The sequence below is a fragment of the Pristis pectinata genome, chromosome 1, assembly GCF_009764475.1.
Source record: "Pristis pectinata isolate sPriPec2 chromosome 1, sPriPec2.1.pri, whole genome shotgun sequence".
NCBI lineage: Eukaryota > Metazoa > Chordata > Chondrichthyes > Rhinopristiformes > Pristidae > Pristis > Pristis pectinata.
Window position 1 is genome coordinate 61468520 of NC_067405.1, and position 18019 is coordinate 61486538.

Genomic DNA, 18019 nt, shown 5'->3' on the forward strand with positions numbered 1-18019 from the left:
GCAGACCTAACATGAACAAGTCCAGGCTAAGGAGATGATACCAATCAGAAATGACCAAAAAGGTGGCCACACCAATGGTAGGGAGGTCAGCCATGGATAGTTCTGGTGTGAACCTTCCAATGAACCAAACATATTTTGTATCTTTTACTCATTTTGGAGGAACATTGAGGTAAAATACTCTCCATGGTACTATGAGATACCACCATTGTTTAAACTTTCCATAAAGATGCAAACGTAAGCAGTAGTGTGATAGAGATGTTTTATTGTGGTGATAAATCATTTAGCAAGATAAGCTCATGTTTTACAATGGCAGATTAGAAGTCCTTCATGCGCCTGAAGGACCCAATGGTTGAGTTGTAGCCGCCCCAGTCACCGTATCTCCTGTATTCACCAGGTCTCAGGAAGTACTGTCGGCCTCTGTAGTTGGGCTGTTCATAGAAGATCCAGTAACCATCCATCACCTGGCAGGAGTGGATGTCACGATAACGGAACCAATCATAGACGGAGGGACAGTCCTCCATGAATTCCATCATCTGCCCTCCAAACACAGGCCTCTCGTAAATCTTCATCCTGTAGTTTCTCCCTCGGTACTGGAATAGAAAGAAGATTGTAAGTGGGGTCAAGCACAAACATGCATTTAGTCCATGTTCAGTAAACTTAACCCAATTAGGATAGGAATAATCAATTTAATTTGTTTTTCTTGTGATTGCTGATTATGTGATGCCACGTGCCTGTGATACTGCTGCAAGTAAGTTTTTCATTTCACCTACGCAGACATGTACTTGTACATATGACAATGGACTCAACTTTGACTTTGACTTTGAATAGTTGAAGTCATCAACAAAACTAGAAAATATAATCTGCTGAGCAGGGTGATGATATCAGGTTTGTCAACAGTCAAATACTTCAATGTAATTTTATTCGTAAGTGAAATTAGAACATAGAACACTACAGCACAGTACAGGCCCTACAGCCCACAATGTTGCGCCGACATTTTATCCCGCTCTAAGATCTATCTAACTTCCCTCCCACATAGCGCCCTATTTTTCCTTCATTCATGTGTCTATCTGAGAGTCTCTTTAATGTATCTGCCCCCACAACCTCTGCAGGCAGTGCGTTCCACACAGCCACCACTCTCTATGTAAAAAACTTACCCCTGACATCACCCTTATACCTTCCTCCAATCACCTTAAAACTATGCCCCCTCGTGTTAGCCGTTGTCACACTGGGGAAAAAGTCTCTGACTGTTCACTGGATCTATGCTTCTTATCATCTTGTACACCTCTATCAAGTCACCTCTCATCCTCCTTCTCTCCAAAGAGAAAAGCCCTAGCTCACTCAACCTATCCTCAGAAGACATGGTCTCCAATCCAGGAAATGTCCTGGTAAATCTCCTCTGCACCCTCTCTAAAGCTTCCACATCCTTCCTATAATTCTGAATATCCATTTAGTCTGTGTAGGAAAGATGGGATGGGTTTGCTGGGGATCATGAACAATGAGATCACAGCTGAAACATTTTATCAGTTGAACCAATGAATTATATTTAAGGCTTGTTAACAGTGTACACTGCCATGTAATCTTGTTTTGTAAAGAAGTGAAAAGTATGTAATGGTACATACAGATAAAAGACTTCTATTTTAAAAAAATGCTTAGTGTAATGGTCTAATTAAAACCTCTCCAAGCAGAGTCAATTAATGCAGTATATTATTTTCTGTTGATTGATAAAATAAGTATTAACATATTAGTTTATAACAGACTTATAAGCAATGTCTAATTAATGTTTCAATCAATAATCTTCCCACAATCTCACTGTGTGCAAGATTTCATCAACTCTGCAAACAACTGCAGGTCACAAAAGGAGTTAAAATTCTCTTAGTGTAAGGTATCAGACAGTATCACTTTACAACAGTTACAAAAAACAAGGACAGGTTGATGGACCAAACACAATGGAAATTGACAACTGAAGAATTACCATCGATGAACTCAATTTACCAACACAATGACTAATATCTGGTACTAAATCAGTAAGGAAAATAACACATTAAATTATTACTCACATAAGGGTAGCTGCGACAGGACCTGATGTTGTCATTGAATCCCATCCAGCGCTGGTAGTCAGGATACTCGCCCCTGCTCAGCACATACTGGTATCCCATGTAGTGGGGTCTCTCGTACACCACCCACCAGTCACTGTCAACACGGATGGAGTTACAGCGGCTGAAGTAAGGGGACAGGTCGGCACAGTCGGTGCTGCACTCGTAGTGCCGACCCTGGAAGTTCCTGTCCTCGTAGAAGATGATCTGTGGGAAGATACAGATTTGTAAATTAATAATTGCTCAAACTAGGAGATATGTAATATAATAGAATGCACAAACACTGAGTTGTCCTTGCCTTTCCCATTTTGAGTTCAGTTAGGTCAGTAACCGACTGAATGTTTGACTGCCTCGTGAAGACTGGTATTTATATACTGAGCGAAAAAAGGCCTCGGTGGACTTTTCTTTTGTCATTACAGTGAATCACTACTGAAAATCAGCAAAAAAAAATTGCAATTTATGGAAGAAAAGCACTCGAAAGACACCAAATGTGTCATCAATTCTTCCAATTTTGTTTTCATGTCACTTTATTTGTAATTTGAACAAAGTAGTCCTGGAACTTGCACTGCTCTGAATCACACAGTTCTGTTTCATATAGCTTGGTGGGATGTTGTTCAACACAAATGATGACATACATAACTGTAACAGAATATTTTAATTATGAATTTGTATATGACATGTTGTTTATAGTACTAAGACTAGTTTCTGGATTGTATGGGTGCAAAATGGTTTCTGGTAATATGGCTGGGATAAATGATTGTTTTAAATAAGCTCGGCAAACAAATGAAACTGCAGAAATGACTGATTTAAAAATAACATTTGGTGTCTGTGGGGCAGTGTCCCTCTCACCCTCAATCCTTCCCTTTGTGCCTTGGACTTTATGGAACTGAGACTAGTGAATTTCCTGGCGTGAATACTTTGGAGATGAGGAAGTATGTGTACAAATCTTTTCTCATGATATTAATTCTACATCTGACATTCTGTGATAATGTCAACCATCAAGAGTGTGGGGATAAAATTGAAATGGTCTCAATCCATGCTTTTATTTTCTATACTTGAGAACAAGAGTCAATGTTTGGTTGAGGTTCTTATTTTTTTTAGAAATGAAATCGGGGGCAACATTCATAGATGCCTCAAAGCATGCCAATGTGGTTGATAGGGATAAGGACAGGAATAGGTTGCCATATGGCATAGACAAGATGGTGAGGTGGGAAGAGCAGCACTGATAGAGGTTGTAAGGATTTTTTTTAAATTTAATTAACAGGTTGCTCGTGGTTTAGGCTTGAATTTGTTAATCCCAATGGAAGTTTTTTACACAGATGCCAAGAATTCAGTAGCTATTGCTTTTATACAATTAACAATCATATTTGTTGAAGACTGATGGGTTTCTGTAGGTGTCTGGCTTCTGACTGCCCAATGACCTCCTGCCCCAAAGACTGCTACCCATTCTCCAGAAACTGCACTTATCCTTCCCACTAAAGCCTTTTTCTTTGATGTTGCTGAGTGACATCATGCTCACAATGTGTCATCAAATGACATTCCTCCTTGATAAATATCTAGGCTTTGATATATTAGATATCTCAATGTGTAACAATGCAAAAGACACCTTGAAGACTAATGTGTTTGATTCATTTATTCATCAATACTCTTGCCCTTGCTGTCATAGACAAAGTAAAAAATTCACACCTGTTCATATTTCACCATTTACGCAGATGTGAATAACTACCATAAGATTTAATTCAAAGCTGTGAATGTCTTGACTAGAAAATCTAACAACACAAATTCTAACAGAGCTCAATGTGGATAAGTGAAAAGTGATGCATTTGGGTAGATTAATATGGGAAAACCATAAACTTTCCTTGCTATATTGGAGGCCATTCAGCCCATTGAGTCTATACTATCTCTCAGAGCAGTCCTATCAATCCCATTTTCTCACCCATCACAGCCAATGCATCCTCTTCCCCTGCAATCATTTCAGACCCTAGGATGCAGGCCACCAGGTGCAGGGAACGTGTAGATCTTTGGTGCCATTAATTTGCATGGTTTCTTTTCCCTAGTGGCAAGATTGTTTTACTTTCCTACCTTCTTGATGCCCTTGGCTTTTTACTATTATTCTGCAATGAAAACAGATACAAAATATTTGTTCAAAGTCTCAGCCTCATTATTATTTCCTATCATTAATTGCCCAGTCTCATCCTGAGGGATCAATGTTTACCAGGGCTACTCTTGTTTTATACAGATGGTAGCTCTTACTGTCAGTTGCTTTCTTTCTTGCCCGTTTACTCCTATAATCTACTGAACTTTTCTGCCATTCTTTGTCAATCATCTTGCCTACCCCTAACCTTGTACTCCTTTTCCCAATTTGACTCCTTCATTGGCAATGGACAAATCATCCTTCTCACAGAGTCTTTATTTCTCAATGGAGTATATTTTTGTGGAGTTTAATGAACTACCTCCTCAAATCTGCTGACAAGGCCGGCAGGATTAGGGAACTCTGTTTGATAAGGAATATTCTGGCACTGGTCAGGGAAAAGAAGGAGGCATTGCACAGGCGTGGGAAGTGGTAGCAGCAGGAAGAGAGCAGAGTCACCTGACCTGCTGAGTTTTTGTTTCTATCTCCATTTGCTTGGAGCTTTTAACCATAAAAGGGAGGTAGGGTCTAGTGGAGCGGCCATCGTTGGAGCAGCTATTGTTGAAGTGGTCTAGAGTCAGAGTGGAAATTTAGAGGCTTTGACTCAAGAGGCTTTGACTCAAGAGGCTGAGGCAAAAGAACAGGTAAGGAGGGTACGTTTGTCCTTTTATTGTTGCTGCTGTGGTCTTAGATTCCCTTAATACAGTGTAGGCAGGATGGCAGATACAGCAATGGAATGCTCCTCCTGTAGGATGTAGGAATTCAGGGCAATTGATGGTCTCCCTGTTGACTACACCTGCAGGAAGTGCAGCCAACTTCACCTCCTGGAAGACCGGATTAAGGAGCTGGAGCAGGAGTTGGATGAACTGAGTATCATCCAGGAGGCTGAGTGAATCATAGACAGGACTTTTGAGCAGGCGGTTACACCCAGAGAGCAGGATTCAGGTAGTGGATGGGTGAGCACCGAGAGAGGTAGGGGTAAAAAGAAGTCTGTGCAGGGTCCCCCTGTGGCCATTCCTCTCAGCAACAAGTATACCCCTTTGGATACTGCTGAGGAGGCTGACCTATCTGGGCAAGGCAGCAGCAGCCAGGCCAGTAGCACTGTGGTCGGCTCTGAGGCTCAGAAGGGAAGGGTGAAATCAGGCAGAGCGATAGTCATAGGGGACTCGATAGTTAGGGGGACAGACAGGAGATTCTGCTGCCGCCGAAGAGACGCCAGGATGGTGTGTTGCCTCCCGGGTGCTAGGGTCCTCGATGTCTCGGAGTGGTTGCAGAATATTCTTAAGGGGGAGGGTGAGCAGCCAGAGGTCGTGGTGCATATTGGTACCAATGACATAGGCAAGAGAGGGGTAGAGGTCCTACACAATGAGTATAGGGAATCAGGTAGGAATCTCCGGATTACTCTCGGTGCCATGAGCTAGTGAAGAACAGGATAGCACAAAGAAATAAGTGGCTGGGGAGATGGTGCAGGGGGCAGGATTTCTTGGATCATTGGAACTATTTCTGGGGAAGGGGTGACCTGTACAAGAGGGATGGGTTGCACATGAACTGGAGGGGAACCAATATCTTGGCAGAGAGGTTTGCTAATGCTACTGGGGAAGGTTTAAGCTGGCTTCACAGGGGTATGGGAACCGAAACAACAAGTCAGTAAGTGAGGGAACGGGCAAGAAGGCTGATGTCAGGGAATGTAGTGTTAGGCAGATTCCTAATAACTGATGTGATGGGACGAATGGTTTGAAGTGTTTGTACTTTAATGCTCGGAATATTATGGGCAAGAGTGATGAACTTAGAGCATGGATCAGTACATGAAACTACAATGTTGTGGCCATTATGGAGACTTGGTTGAGCGAGGGATAGGAATGGGTGATCGATGTACCAGGGTTTTGAAGTTTTAGGAAGAATAGAGAGGGGGTTAAAAGAGGGGGAGGAGCTGCAATACTAATTAGAGATAATATATCAGCTGCACTCCAGGGAGGCATAATGGAGGGCTCGGACACAGAGTCTATATGGGTAGAACTCAGGAATAGGAAGGGTGCAATCACTCTTTTGGGGGTGTACTATAGACCTCCCAATAGCCACTGGGACATTGAGGAACGGATATGCAAACAGATTAGGGAAATGTGTAAAAATTACAGGGTTGTGGTCATGGGAGACTTCAACTTCCCTGATATACATAGGGACCTTTTTAGTGCAAGGGGGTTAAATGGGGCAGAATTTGTTATGTGTATCCAGGAGGGGTTCCTAAATCAATATGTTGACAGTCCAACAAGGGGAGAGGCTATTCTGGACCTGGTGTTGGGTAATGAGCCTGACCAGGTGACTTGCCTATCAGTGGGTGAGCAATAGGGGAACAGTGACCACATCTCATTCACTTTCAGGATAGTTATAGATAAGGATAGGTATGGGGCTGATGGGAGGGTTTTAAATTGGAGCAGGACTGATTATGAAGGCATAAGGCAGGAACTAGGTAGAGTAAACTGGGGAAACCTTTTTGCTGCAAAGTCCACATCGAGCATGTGGAAAGTGTTTAAGGATCAAATACACAGAGTACAGGACAAGTATGTCCCGATTAGAAGGAAGGACATGAATGGGAAAATAAGGGAACCTTGGATGTCCAGAGAAGTAATGAACTTAGTCAAGAAGAAAAAGGACAAGTATGCAGAGCTTCAGAAGTTAAGATCAGACAGAGCATGTGAGGACAATAGAGAAGCTAGAAATGAAGGAATTAGGAAAGCCAGGAGGGGCCATGAAAAGTCCTTAGCAAGTAGGATTAAGGAGAATCCAAAGGCATTCTATACTTACGTCAGGAATAAGAGGATAACGAAGGAAAGGGTAAGACTACTTAAGGATATAGAAGGGAATCTATGTTTGGATGCAGAGCATGTGGGTGAGGTTCTGAATGAGTATTTCTCTTCAGTATTAACCCAGGAAAGGGACATGCAGGACGCAGAAATTAGAACTGAGGGCACAAATGTTAGGACATTTAGAGGTCAAGGAGGAGGTAGTGTTAGGTCTCCTAAACAGTATTAAGGTGGATAAGTCCCTGGGGCCCAATGGGATACACCCCAGGTTACTGAGGGAGGCGAGAAAGGAAATTGCTAGGGAATGAACAATATTTTTGTGTCCTCTTTGACCACGGGTGAGGTCCTGGATGAATAGCAAGTGGCTAATGTTGTTCCTCTATTTAAGAAAGGAATGAGGGAAAATCCAGGGAACAATAGACCGGTGAGTCTCACATCCATTGCAGGGGAATTGCTGGAGAAAATTCTTAGAGATAGGATATACGAGCATCTGGAATCCAATGGCTTGATTAGGGAAACCCAGCATGGCTTTGTGCGGGACAAATCGTGTCTTACTAGCGTGGTTGAGTTTTTTGACAGGGTGATGGGAGAGAAAGATGAAGGTAGAGCTGTGGATGTCATCTATATGGACTTCAGTGAGGCATTTGACGAGGTCTCACATAATCGGTTAATCAAGAAAGTTTGGATGCATGGGGTCAGTGGAGAATTGGTTGTGTGTGGATCCAGAACTGGCTTGTCCGTAGAAGACAAAAGATGGTGGTTGAAGGGACTTATTCAGGCTGGAGGATTGTGAGTAGTGGTGTTCCGCAGGGATCTGGACTGGGACGTCTGCTGTTTGTGATGTACATCAATGACCTGGATGAGTATGTTGATGGATGGGTTAGTAGGTTTGCAGACGATACCAAGATTGATGGAGTTGTGAATAGTGTAGAAGACTGGCGACCGATACAGCATGATACAGATCAGTTGCAGATGTGGGCAGAGAAATGGCAGATGGAGTTTAACCCAGATAAATGTGAGGTGTTGTACCTTGGTAGGACTAATGTCAAGAGGCAGTACACTCTTAAGGGCAAGACCCTTAACAGTGTTGAAGAGCAGAGAGACCTTGGGGTGCAAGTCCATGACTCATTGAAAGTGGCTACACAGGTAGACAGGATGGTTAAGAAGGCTTATGGAATGCTTGCACTTATTAGTCGGGGTACTGAGTATAGGAGTCAGGAAGTTATGATGCATTTCTATAGAACTCTGGTTAGGCCGCATTTAGAGTATTGCATGCAATTCTGGTCACCTCACTATAGGAAGGATGTCGAGGCTTTAGAGAGGGTACAGAGGAGGTTTATTAGGATGCTGCCTGGATTAGACGGCATGTGCTATTGGGAGAGGCTGAACAAACTTGGGCTCTTTTCTCTGGAGCAGCAGAGGCTGAGGGGTGATCTGTTGGAAGTGTATAAAATTATGAGGGGCACCAATAGGGTGGACAAGCAATATCTTTTTCCCACCATTGAGCGATCAAATACCAGAGGGCATGCACTTAAGGTGAGAGGGGGTAGGTTCAGAACAGACGTGAGGGGTGCATTTTTTACTCAGAGAGTGGTGGATGCCTGGAATGCATTGCCTGATACAGTGGTGGAGGCAAATTCACTGGGGGCTTTTAAGAGGGGCTTGGATGGGCACATGAATAAGAGGAAAATAGAGGGATATGGGCATTCTGTAGGTAGGAGGGAATAGCTATGTTGGCACAACATTGTGGGCCAAAGGGCCTTTTGTGTGTTTTACTGTTCTATGTTCTATATGTCAGGTACAGGCAGCTGGGATCAAGTGAAAATCCTTGACGTGTAAGAAATGTAGGAGTACAAGAGGGAAATCAAGAAGGCAAAAAGAGGACATGGGATAGCTTTGGGAGATGAAGTAAAGGAGAATGTTAAGAGATTCTTCAAATATATTAAGAGTAAAAGGGTAAATAAGGAAAGAATAGGTCCCCTAAAGAATCAATGTGGTCGTTCATGTGTGGAGCCACAGGAGATGGGCAAGGCATTAAATGAATATTTCTCATCTGTCTTTACTGTGGAAAGGGTCATGGATGCTAAGGAATTAAGGGAAATGAACAGTGATGTCTTGGAACATATCCACATTACAAAAGAGGAGGTGCTGGTGGTCTTAAGCAATATTAGGGTGGATAAATCCCTGGGGCCTGATCAAGTGTATCCTCGGACATTATGGGAAGCTATGGAAGAAATTGCAGGGGCCCTGGCAGAGATATTTGTATCATTTTTAGCCACAGGTGAGGTACCGGGAGACTGGAGGATGGCTAACGTTTTGCCTTTATTTAAGAAGGGCTGCAAAAACAAGCCAGGGAACTACAGACCAGTGGTGGGAAAGATACCAGAAGGGGTTCTGAGGGACAGGATCTACCAGCATTTAGAAAGGCAAGGACTGATTAGGGATAGTCAGCATGGCTTTGTGTATGGGAAATTGCATCTCACAAATTTGATTGAGATTTTTGAAGAGCTAACAAAGAAGATTGAAGAGGGCAGGGCCTCATGGTAGGCTATTCTAGAAGGTTGGATCACATGGGATCCAGGGTGAGCTAGACAATTGGATAAGAAATTGGCTTGGTGCAAGGAGACAGATGGTGGTAGTGGAGTGTGGTTTTTCAGACTGGAGGCCTGTGACCAGTGGTGTGCCACAGGAATCAGTGCTGGGTTCACTGTTGTTTGTCATCTATATTAACAATTTGGATAAGAATGCAGGTGGTATGGAAAGTAAGTTTGTGAATGATACCAGAATTGGTGGTGTAGTGGACAATGAAAAGGCAGGCTTGGTAGTGTAGCGGTTAGTGTAATGTTTTACAGTGCCAGTGACCCGGGTTCAATTCTGGCAGCTGTCTGTAAGGAGTCTATACGTTCTCCCCTTGTCTGTGTGGGTTTCCTCCGGGTGCTCCGGTTTCCTCCCACTTTCCAAAGACGTACCAGTTAGGAAGTTGTGGGCATGCTATGTTGGCGCCAGAAGCGTGGTGACACTTGCAGGCTGCCCCCAGAACACTCTACTCAAAAGATGCATTTTCACTGTGTGTTTAGATGTACATGTGACTAATAAAGATATTTTATCTTATCTATCTAAGATTACAACAGGATCTAGAACAGCAACTTGGGAAGTGGGCCACAGAATGGCAGATGGAATTTAACTTGAACAAGTGAGAGGTGACATTTTAGTCAGTTAAACTAGGGCAGGACTCAAACTGTAAATGGCAGGGCCCTGGAGAGTGTTGTAGAACAGACAGACTGAGGGGTACAGATACATAATTTCCTGAAAGTGGTGATGCAGGTAGACAAGTTGTTGAAGAAGGCATATGGCACGCATGCCATCATTGGTTAGGGCATTGAGTACAGGAGTTGAGACTTCATGTAACAACAGTACAAGACACTGGCGAGACCACACTTTGTGTACAGTTCAAATCGCCGAGCTATAATAAGGATGCCATTAAGCTGGAAAGGGTGCAGAAAAGATTCACAAGGATGTTACTGGGACTGGAGGACTTAAGTTCTAAAGAGATGCTAGATAAGATGGGACTTCTTTTCCCTGGAGTTTAGGAGGCTGAGGGTTTATAAAATCATGAGAGGCATAGATAAGGTCACAGTCTTTTTCCCAGAGTAGGAGAGTCTAAAAATAGAGGGCATAGTTTTAAGGTGAGAGGGGAAAAGTGTAGCAGTTAGCGTAACGCTATTACAGCGCCAGCAACCCAGGTTCAATTCCCGCTGCTGTCTGTAAGGAGTTTGTACGTTCTCCCCGTGTCTGTGTGGGTTTCCTCCAGGTGCTCCAGTTTCCTCTCACATTCCAAAGACGTAGGGGTTAGGAGTTGTGGGCATGCTATGTTGGTGCCGGAAGCGCGATGACCCTTGCAGACTACACCAGAATATTCTACACAAAGATGCATTTCACTGTGTGTTTCGATGTACATGTGACTAATAAAGATATCTCATCTTAAAGGGGACCTGAGAGGGCAACTTTTCCATACAGAGGTGGGTGTATGGAACAAGCTGACAGAGGAAGCTTACAACGTTTAAAAGACATTTGGACAGGTACATGGATAGAAAATGTTTAGAGGGATATGGGACAAACGCAGGCACATGGGACTAGCTCAGAAGGGCCTGTTTCCGTGCTACGTAACTCTATGGCTCTATGATAAAGTTAGGTATGAATAATAAAATGCTCAGACAACAAGCAGGTTAAAAGAATCATTCCAGCAGAAAGTTACAGGCATTAACGCGGCTTTTGCTTCAACAGTGATTTGATTGACAGTGTCCTGCCTCCAAGTCAGAAACTTCAGGATTCAAAGTGAATCCGAATCCAACTCCAGAGACTTTAAGGATGAACGCTTGGGTTGACACTCCCATCAGAACATTAAGGCAGTGCTAAACTTTTGGAGGTGACACCTTTTGCATGAGACAATGAACCAGGCATCACTGACACCTTGCTTCACCCCAGGACTAGGCCCTGAGAGCAGGAGCAATTCCTGACTGTGCTCAGGGGAGGCGAGGGAGGAGGTGAGGGGAGGTGGATCACACATTTTGTACCTGGATTCCCAGCTTTATGGAAACTGCAAGAGGCAACCCCATTCATCTGACCTTCCTACAAAGATAAGTGAAGGAAAGTCCTTTTTTACCATTTATTTTGATTAATATTCACATTTTAAATTAATTTACCCAAATCAGGTGTATTTTATAAAAGCATGATTATTTTAATTTTTTTTTGTTTTAAAACATACTTAAGTGTGCCAGACCTTCCGAGAACTTACAGGTACTGGAAGGCTAATCTCGATGGCACTAGCTGTCGAACGGACACTTAGGGCTGCAGGAAGTGAAGCCTCAGCTGGTGCTGGCTGAGCCCAGGCACCACTCGGACTGCTCCTCCTTCCTGATCGAGGGCTCCAGATCATTGGGAGCCACACGGCCACAGGGTGTAGTGCAGCTGTGTGGGGGAACGCATGGGAAGCAAGGATGAAGGAGGGCCAGGTGGTGCAAAATCTGGCCATGAATCCAAGGTCTGCTCACATAGATCTACATCAGCTGAGGCAACAAAGCCTGGTAGCTGGAAGATGTTGGGACTCCTTACTACATTTAACTGCATTCGAAACATTTTGGTGCTGCTTGAATGAAGAAAGCTTGACTGAATCCCCCTGTATTTAATTGAATAATTAATTATGCCCGATTTCAGCTGCATGGGAAAAGGCGTTTTTCATTGCAAGTTAGATATCATTGTTATCTACAGAATTTTCAACAGAAAACAAAAAACAGAAACCAATGAGAGCAGTGAAGTGAATAATGCTTTATTATTCTTATTTCAGAAAGGCAAGATCATTCTTTGCAGCAACAATCTAGAAGTCCCTCATGCGCCTGAAAGACCCGATCATGGAGTTGTATCCGCCCCAGTCACTGTATCTCCTGTATTCACCGGGTCTCAGGAAGTACTGTCGGCCTCTGTAGCTGGGATGTTCATAGAAGATCCAGTAACCATCCATCACCTGGCAGGAGTGGATGTCACGGTAACGGAATCGATCATAGACAGAGGGGCAGTCCTCCATGAACTCCATCACCTGCCCTCCAAAGTCAGGCCTCTCGTAAATCCTCATCCTGTAGGTGCCTCCTCGGTACTGGAATAGAAAGAAGAGTATAATTGGGTCATTGTCTAGAATCCTGGCCTCCTGGTGAGACAGGAGCATACATGGGGGTTGGGAGGTGGAGTGTAGATAAGTTTCTGAACCACAAGAGGCGGTCCAGTAAGCTCTGTTGAAGCAACTATTATTTGATAGCTGAAGTCAGCATCTATTTCTCACATGACTTGAACCAGAACCACAGGGGAAGGTCTAGGACATCAAATAAAATCATAAAAAGCTGGAAATACTCTACAGGTCAGGCAGCAGCTGTGGAGGGAGCAGCAGTTAATGCTAATTTGCTGAGAAGTGAGAGGGATGGAGAGAACAAAAGGAATGTCTGTGATAGTGCGGTGAACAAGAGAGGCTGAATAGTGTAAGTGATGATGGTGCAGACTGAGGAATGGAGGTGAAGGCTTGATGGTCTCTCTGGAGGAGATGCAAACAGAAGGAGGTGAATGGGGCAGACGAGAGAAAAAAATAACACTGGAACTGCAGATGGCTGGAAATCTGAAATAAAAGAGAATGCCACAGAACCCAAGAGATCACACACTGTCTGTGAAGAAAGAACAACTGAATCAAGATTTTCGATTGATAACCTTTCATCAGAACCGGCTTGTTCTGATACAAAAGGGGAGAGGCTGGTTATCCGAATTTGTTGAATTTAGTATTGACTCCTACTATGCCTGTAACATGCCAGCTCAGAAGAAGAGATTCTGTTCCTTCTCTGCTACTTAAAGCACATCGACCTGAAATCCCAACAAATGATGCATGAACTGCAGCGTATTGACAGATTTTCTGTTTTAATTTCAGATTTCCAGCACGTGCTGCTTTTTTGCTTTTTTTTGCTCCTGGGACTGATTCATTGATTCCATTTTGGAGCATACAATAGATGAGTTGATTATAGATATCTAATTCTCAGATTCAAATTTGAGGTATTTCCCTCATTTAATTTTAAAATCATTTTTAGTATAGGTGGAAGAATTGTTATAAATAATTAGGTATTCATTGGCACGTTGTAAATCTTGCTGTAGATGATTCATTTACACTCTGTGTTCCCGTCATATAATTCACCTTTCAGTTCTACATAGTTAATTACTGTGAGCCAATTTATCAAATGATGCATAAACTTTACAGTTATGTGCAGACCACCTTGTCTGTAGATTTTAAAGCTGGATAGTTTAGCTCCAAGATCGAAGCTGTGTATCTTCGTTCTTATTATAAACATAAGGTTACTTCGATGTACCGCTTACAAATGCTAAGTACATACAAAAAGCATCCAAAAACTGTCCACAGTTGATAAAGAGAAATCAGATATCAAGTAAAATCCTCTTCTACCCTTCATTCTGGGTAAAACATAAAAACCAAAAAAAGGAACTTACATATGGGTAGCTGCGACATGATCCAATGCTGTCATTGAATCCCATCCAGCGCTGGTAGTCAGGATACTCGCCCCTGCTCAGCACATACTGGTATCCCATGTAGTTGGGTCTCTCGTACACCACCCACCAGTCACTGTCAACGCGGATGGAGTTACAGCGGCTGAAGTAAGGGGACAGGTCGGCACAGTCGGTGCTGCACTCGTAGTGCCGACCCTGGAAGTTCCTGTCCTCATAGAAGATGATCTGTGGGGAGAAATTTGTCCATAAATTAATAGGTGATCAAACTAGGAAATATTCACCAAAGAATTCTAATATAGTTCATAAACTGAATCACCCTTGCCTTTCCCATTTTGAGTTCACAGTTAGCTGAGTAACTGAGTGTGTGCAGCACTGCCTCACGCAGCTTGGTATTTATATGCTGGGCAGAAAGCCTCACTAGGCTATACTTTTGTTATTCTAATGATTCAGGACTGAAATTCAGCAGATATCAATGAAACCCACGTTAAAGTTTATTGTGGAAAAGCACTTGAAAGACACCTGATGTGTCATTGATTCTTTTTATTTTGCTGTTTTGTCACTTTAATTGTTGATTGAGCAAAACAGTTTTGGAACAATGATTAGTCTACATTATCCAAACTGGTGTACTGTGCCTGAGTGCAGCACAACCTGGTACCCTTTGAACTAGAAGAGATAAGTGGCAAGTTCCCTTCACATCATACAGCACTTTGCCAATAACTATCTCCAGTTGTGGGAAATTTCACCAGGTATCTTGACATTGTGTTATGATTGCACATCCTGTGAATTACCATTGACCAAAAACTGATGTGGGTGAGGAATTCAACTACAAGCCAAAAGACTCCTGTAGCTACTATTGATGGTAGGGAGGGGTGTGCCTGTGATGTATTGGGCAGAGTCTCTGCAACTTCTTATGTTCCCGTGCATTCAAATTGGCATAACAGACCATGATGCAACCAGTTAGGACACTTTCAACAATACATCTGTCAAAGTTTGTTAGAAGTTGGAACTTTGCACTAAAATGGACTTTGTTTTATTTTGTTCTAATTGTGTTCTTTCTTGTAATAATTATGTTTAATTTATGTTTTATTTATGTTTTTCTTGTGAATGCTGCCTATATGATGTTATGCGCCTGAGATGCTGCTGCAAGCAAGTTTTTTATTGCACTTGTGCATATATGGACCTGTGCATGTGACAATAAACTCTGACTTTGAATATGAAAGACAAACTCTTTGTCTCAACTTATGTGAAATCTTAAGGGGTACACTTGTGTAGCCAGGAACACAACTCCTGACCTTACAAAGATATTCCGTCATCCATGAAAATAATTTGGAATTCCAAGAGGAGTCCTTGACAATTTTGAAGGCAATAACAAATGAGTCCTGGAGTTATAATCAATGATCCCTACTTATCTCTGAATTACAACCCCGAAAATGTTTCAGCATTTATCAATTCAGTTTTAACCACCGTCAGCACAAAGCAGCATTGCTATTTCTGTCAATTACCCTGAATTTTAACTGCATGGAAACATTGGCAGAACAGTTACAGACTGGATCACAGCAACTTGTCAAGGGTCCCTCCCTCTTATAAGGCAAAGCCTTGGCAGGTAATATCTGGAAAGACAAGAGCAGCAGTCAGTAAGGTAGCCTACCACCTGAGAGTGAGTTCCAAGACACACTCCACCCTCTCATGGAAACATGCATTGCCATGCCTGTGATCTCACTCATTCACAGTGTTAGAGGTCCAGATAACAGCCAATTTAGCAGCAATATTACAGCTTCCCCCCCACAAGCATCCCAGACAGTCCGGAAGGTGCCACTTGAGTGCTCGCAATGAAATGACAATGAATGCTGGTCCTCATTGACACCCGGTGCTCATGAGTGATAATAAGGTATCTTTATTAGTCACATGTACATTGAAACACGCAGTGAAATGCATCATTTTGCGTAGAGCGTTCTGGGGGCAGCCCGCAAGCGTCGTCACGTTTCTGGCGCCAACATAGTATGCCCACAATTTCCTAACCTGTACGTCGTTTGGAACGTGGGAGGAAACTGGAGCACCTGGAGGAAACCCACGCAGACACGGGGAGAATGTACAAACTCCTTACAGACAGTGGCCGGAATTGAACCCAGGTTGCTGGTGCCGTAAAGCGTTACGCCAACCACTAATGGAAAGCAAGAAACTTGAATCCCCATGGTGACACAGTTCCAATCTTGTCTTCCCTCTGTTGCTAATCATATCTGGCAAGTGGAACACTCTCAAAAACTTACAAGAGTAAGAGCAGATTCTTGTATTCTTGCAGGGCTCAACATGTTGGATACAGGGAGGTTGTTTTCCATTCCTGAGGAGTCTAGGTCCAGAGATCACAGCCTCACAATGAGGACTCGGCCATTTAGCAGTGAAATGAGGAAACCTTTCTCCATGAGGACTGTGGTGAATCTTTGGAGTTCTCTGCACAGAGGGCTGAGGAGACTCAGTCACTGAGTTTGTTTGAAACAGAGATCAACAGGTATCAAGGTAATCAAGGAAAGTGACATTGGAGTAGATCAGCCATGATTCTGCTGAGTGGCGGATCCAGTTTACAGGGTCAAATGGCTTACTCCTGCTCTCATTTCTTATATTTTTATGTTCTTATTTGCACATTTTCATACACAATTATATTTCCGTCCTATTGAGTATATATGCATTCGAACTTGTGACTATCAATCATATAGATCACAGGAAAAAAATATTTGATGTGCCAAATTGAAATACAGTAGCCTTAATCCATATTTGCCTAACAATTCATCCCCAGTCAATAGCACTAAATGAACTGTATAATCGCATCAGCACAATGTGCTCCATCTCCAAATCTCATTCCATTGAACTCGATGGAATGAATTTCAAAGGCAGAGCAGAACACACTGATGCTGCTATAATGTGTATTTGACCCTGCCAACCAGGGAAGGATTTTTTTGGGCAACTTTCGCCTTCTAAATTTGTAAACAAGTCTCCAGCTTTAGTTTTAGTCATAAGAACAATACGAATAGTAGCAGGGGTTGGCCAATTGGCCTTCACGTATGCGCCATCAATTAATAATACCATGGCTGGTCCTTAACCTCAGCATTACTTTCCTCAATTCACTTCATATTTAAAAATCTATTAATCTCAAGTCCGTTGCTCCTCTTAATTTTTAGGAATAACCCAGAGATGTTGCAGATCACACAAAGGTGATGCAGAATATGGAAGTGAGAATCGTTATAGGCTTCAGACTGGTATGGACAGGATAATACATTGGCAGAGTATGCACATTGGAAATCAGTGCAGAGAAGCGTGTTGCATACTGAACATTTTTGGTAACTGAAGTAGTTGCAATTTATAAACTCTAGCTGAAAAGATGGTGCAAGTATATCCCATAATTAATTTTAAGAGACAGGTTCATGAGGATTCATGGGAGGGACAAAAATGGGAGTGTGGGGCAAACACGGCAGGCTAAATGATCTTCTAAAGCTTGGCTTCCTATGGTTTTATCTTTTCTGAATCAGGTAGGTTTTGGCATTGTATGGTAGTGTTAAATGGACACAGGCAAATCACAGGCAGTGTTGCATCCTTTATGAATTTTGTTTCCATTTACCTCATGTTATCACTCGCTACCATCAGTTTGGCACTATCCCTCAGTGAAGATCCAGCCAGCTCTCTCATGTTTCCCTATTTGTTTGTGATTCTCATTTGTCCATCAGTTTTGATTTAAATCATGATGGGCACTGCAAGCCCAGTGTAAAAGCCTTTTCACACTGACCACAAACAGAGTCTGAAGAATGGAGAGATTGAAAGGTGTTAGTATTCACAGGAACCCAAGTGTCCTTGTACATGAATCACTAAAAGCTAACAGGCAGATACAGCAAGCGTTTAGGAATGAGAATGGAAATTTGGCCTTTATTGCAAGAGGATTTGAGTGAAAGAGTAGA

General features: G+C 42.8%; 2 protein-coding genes across 2 annotated transcripts; both read right to left on the reverse strand.

The window, feature by feature from the left end:
* Nucleotides 1–314: 314 nt before the first annotated feature.
* Nucleotides 315–4419, reverse strand: LOC127578567 (gamma-crystallin S-1-like). The gene is made up of 3 exons (XM_052030719.1): nucleotides 4347–4419; nucleotides 2058–2335; nucleotides 315–590 (listed from the first exon to the last, which is right to left on the reverse strand). The coding sequence occupies exons 1-3, from the start codon at nucleotides 4417–4419 to the stop codon at nucleotides 315–317; spliced, it is 627 nt and encodes a 208-aa protein (XP_051886679.1).
* A 7980-nt stretch (nucleotides 4420–12399) lies between these two features.
* On the reverse strand, nucleotides 12400–17753 carry LOC127578578 (gamma-crystallin S-1-like). The gene is made up of 3 exons (XM_052030730.1): nucleotides 17706–17753; nucleotides 14058–14300; nucleotides 12400–12675 (listed from the first exon to the last, which is right to left on the reverse strand). Exons 1-3 carry the CDS (start codon nucleotides 17751–17753, stop codon nucleotides 12400–12402), a joined length of 567 nt encoding a protein of 188 aa, XP_051886690.1.
* Nucleotides 17754–18019: the final 266 nt, after the last annotated feature.